Below are 4,122 nucleotides of genomic sequence, written 5' to 3'. Positions count from 1 at the left end.
CTTAAATTTTGAATAAGAATCATCAGCATTGGTGTCTGAAGACTTCCAGCATCAGGTGTCACCCTCTTTCAGCCAACAGCCTTTCCAAAGAGGGCGGAGGGCCGACAGAGGTTCAGGGCACACTCTTTCCCTTGAGGTCTGAAACTGCCCCTAAATGAGGAAGAATAGGCAATGATCAACAACGTGAGGATACAGAAGGCAATGTAAACCACTGCTTAAAGATACATAACGTCCGTCAATGAGGCATGTGATTCAATAAGTCTGTGCTGTACAGACTCTCCATTGGCAAGACTAGTCCCCCATTCAAACCTCCAGGCGAGGAGGCCCAAGGGGGAGGTGACCATGAGAAAAAAGTTGAGTTATCAACGAAAGGATAACGTTCTACGAGTCGTCATGTGGAAAGTAAGGAATTTGTATGTGGTTGGGAAGCTAGAAAATAAGAAAAGGGAAATGCTGAGGACGTATCTAGCTGTAGTGTGTGTCAGTGACGCGGAAAGAAAAGGGAAAAGGGAAAGGGGAAAGGGAAAGGGGAAAGGGAAAAGGAAAGGGAAAAGGAAGGATTTCTGGCCACATGAGAATAGGGTAGTAGCAACAGCAGCAGATAACATGAGTAGGATTCAGTATCAATAGAAAGGCAGGGCAGAAAGTGAGATACTGTGAACGGATGAGTATAGATGTTCTCGTGAGAATCGAAAGCAAACCAACAACATCCATAGTTCAGGTATACATGATGACGTCGCAAGTTGAAGGTGAAGAGAGAGAAAGTATGAGGATATTGAACACGTAATTTGGTACATATGTAATACTCATGGAGGGATTGAAACACAACTGTAGGGGAAGGAGTAGAAGAAAGGGTTACACGAGAATATGTACTTGACAATAGGAATAGGAGAGAAGTAAGGCTAGTTAAGTTCTATAGTAAATTTATCCTAGTAGTAGCTGGTATAGTCTATTCAAGACAAGGGGGTATACTTGGGAAAGGACTGAAACATGGGAGGTTTAAAGTCAGATTTTGAAATCAGATACTGGACAGTACAGCAAACCCAGGAGTAGATATAGACTCATAACAATTTAGCAGTGATGAAGAGTAGGCTGAATTTTATGAGACTGGTCAGGAGCAATCGGTGTACAAAGAAGTGGAATACAGTAGTACTAAGGAAAGAAGAGATGAGATTTATGTTCTCTGAGGCTACAGATACTGCGATAATTAACAGCTCAATAGTTGGAAAGAAAAACGTAGGTACAAAGAAGCTAACTGTGAAGAAACCATGGAAAATACAGGAAAACCTTTAGTTGATCAATCAAAGAAAGAAATTCAAAAATATTCAGGAAAATTCAGTAATTGAGAAATATGTCACTTAAGGATGAAATGAATAGGAAGTGCAGAGAAGCTAACGTGAAATGGCTGCACGAAAAATGTGAAGAAATCAAAGAATAAATTATCCTTGGGACGACTGACGCAGCATATAGAAAAGTCAAAGCAATCTTCAACGGAATTAAAAGCAAGCGTGGTAACATTAAGAGCACAATGGGAATTCCAGTGTTAAATACAGAGGCGAGATCGGATAGTTGGAAAGAGTACACTGAAGGCCTCTCTGATTGGAACAACTTGTCTGATGGCGTGACAGAAGAACAAGCAGGAGTCGGTATGGAAAATATTGGTGATTAGAATCAGATTTTAAAAGCGCTTTGGAAAATTTAAGATCAAAGAAGGCATAAGGTATAGACAACATTCAATCACAAGTTCTAGAATCATTGGAGGAGGTGGCAAAAGGTCTATTCTCACTGGTGTGTAGAATGTATGAGTCTGGCAATATACAATCTGACAGAGAGAGAAATATAATCATCACGATTTGGGAGACTGCAAGAGCAGAGAAGTGTGAGAATTATCGCACAATCAGCTTAACAGCTCTAGCATCCCAGTTGCTAAGAAGGATAATACACAGGAGAACGGAAAAGAAAATTGACGTTCCGTAACATTCATAGGATTTGTGGTCCTGGCGAAAGCGTTCGGCAATATCAAATGTTGCAAGATGTTTGAAATTCTGAGAAAAATACGGGTAAGCCACAGGAGAAGTCGAGTAATTTGCAATATGTACAAGAGGCAAAAAGGTAAAATAAGAGTGGAAGACGAAGAGCGAAGTATTCGGGTTAAAAAAGGTGTCAGATTGGGATGTAATCTTTCGCCTCTACTGTTCAATCTATATACCGAAGAAGCGATGACGGAAATAATGGAAAGACTGAAGAGTGGAATTAAAATTCAGGGTGAAACGATATACGATTTGCTGATGACTGATTCCCTCAGTGACAGTGAAGAACAATTACATGGTTTGTTGAATGGAATGAACAGTGTAATGAGTACAGAATATGGAATGAGAGTAAATAAGAGAAAGGCAAAATTGATAAGAAGCAGTAGAAGTGTAAACAGCGAGAGACTTAGCATCGTGACCGACTATCAGTAAGTAGATGACGTTACGGTGCTATGCAACGTAGGCAACAAAGCAACCCACGACGAACAAAGCAAGGACGACGTCAAATTCACACTAGCACTGCCAAAAATGGAATCGTGCTTACCTGGCTTCTGCTGGTGGCTCACCGAGCAGACGGGTGACTTTGTTGACTTCTTGTGGGTAGTCGAGCACAGCGTCTGCCCAGCCCCACGTGGCCATCACCTGCGGGTGGTGCTTTATGAAGGCGACGGCAGCCCTGGTGGCGTCCGGGCACGAGTGCCTCACTGCCCTGACGGCCGTCGCCGCTGCGGTCTCGACGGCCAACTGCGAGATCAGCTGCCGCTCGCAGGCAGCCTTCAGGCCCGACAAGCCGTACTTGTCGGCCGCCGAGAGCAGCTGGGCGGCCGTGTCGGGCAGCTGGGGGGCCTGCAGGGTATACGTGTAGGCCACCAGGAGCCTCAGCACCGGGCCCTCCACGTCGTCGATGCTCACCTGGCCGCAGCTGGCCTCCAGCATGCCGTGCGCGAACATCGCTGCGAACACGGGGCTCGCGGCTGCCAACACGGCCCTGTGAGCCGCCACCCTCGTCTCGCCCGCCACGAGCGTCACCAGGGCGCCTTCACCCCCGTCTAGCAGGGCGGCCAGGGCCTCGGTTGTGGTGTTCTGAACCTCCGTAACTGCCGACATGGTGGGTGGTCCTGAAACACAGTACCACTGAGCAGCCCTCACACTGCACCCTCAACACTTGTACGAGGCGCATGCATACCTGTATGAAACAACAGCTGTTGAAGTGTTGTCCACCCTAAATCAAATGCAACGTCACCAGTTTCCTTCAAATGACAATGGTCCGTACTGCTTCGTGATCACCTAAGGTTTGTAACTACCAGCGTGGTACTATGATAGACTGCTTTCACCTTCTAAAAATGTTATTGTTCTCAGTCAAAAGATGGTTTATATATGTCATAGCAAAAAAATGGCAAAGCAACAAACTTCCTTCAGCACTAAAGTTACAGGACTTATATTTAAATCTAAGCTCGTGGCACCTCTGAGAAAAATTTTCTTCCTCCTTATCTCAGGTTCCACAGATCAGTGACACATCAGAAGCAATGTACATGTAATGCAGAAATCAGTTTCCTTGGTGAATGTCTCAGGGTAGGCACGATTAAACTTGGCAGGCCATCGTGGCCGAGTGGTTCTAGGCGCTTAAATCCGGAACCGCGCGCCTGCTACGGTCACAGGTTCGAATCCTGCCTTGGGCATGGGTGTGTGTGATGTCCTTAGGTTAGTTAGGTTTAAGTAGTTATAGGTTCTATTGGACTGATGACCTCCGATGTTAAGTCCCATACAGCTCAGAGCCATTTGAGCCGTTTTGAACCACTGTAAGTCTAAATTCATTGGTATGTTTAACTCTCCTTTGAACAGATTGATATCTGCGTCTTGTTTCTTCAGAAAAAGATGCAGCGCCCACCTCCGTGGTAAAGAATGCTGCATAATACTATCGTAAATCATGTCGCCATTTTATCCGAATGTTGCAAGCTATGGTGTACCCAGGTATTTCCAGGTTGAGCAGTTTAGGAATGAAACTCGTTGGCTCCATTTCCAGAACATGTGTTGTGGAACTTTCGCACAAATATATATTTGCATCTCCTTCTGGCGTGGACATGTTTGTATA

General features: G+C 45.0%; 1 protein-coding gene across 1 annotated transcript; it reads right to left on the bottom strand.

The window, feature by feature from the left end:
• Nucleotides 1-2,570: 2,570 nt before the first annotated feature.
• On the bottom strand, nt 2,571-3,137 carry LOC126108256 (speckle-type POZ protein-like). The gene has a single exon (XM_049913485.1). The coding sequence runs from the start codon at nt 3,135-3,137 to the stop codon at nt 2,571-2,573; it is 567 nt and encodes a 188-aa protein (XP_049769442.1).
• Between the last annotated feature and the right edge of the window lie 985 nt (nt 3,138-4,122).

The sequence above is a fragment of the Schistocerca cancellata genome, chromosome 11 (assembly GCF_023864275.1).
Source record: "Schistocerca cancellata isolate TAMUIC-IGC-003103 chromosome 11, iqSchCanc2.1, whole genome shotgun sequence".
Classification (NCBI taxonomy): Eukaryota; Metazoa; Arthropoda; class Insecta; order Orthoptera; family Acrididae; genus Schistocerca; species Schistocerca cancellata.
This window is presented reverse-complemented; position numbering and strand designations above follow the sequence as displayed.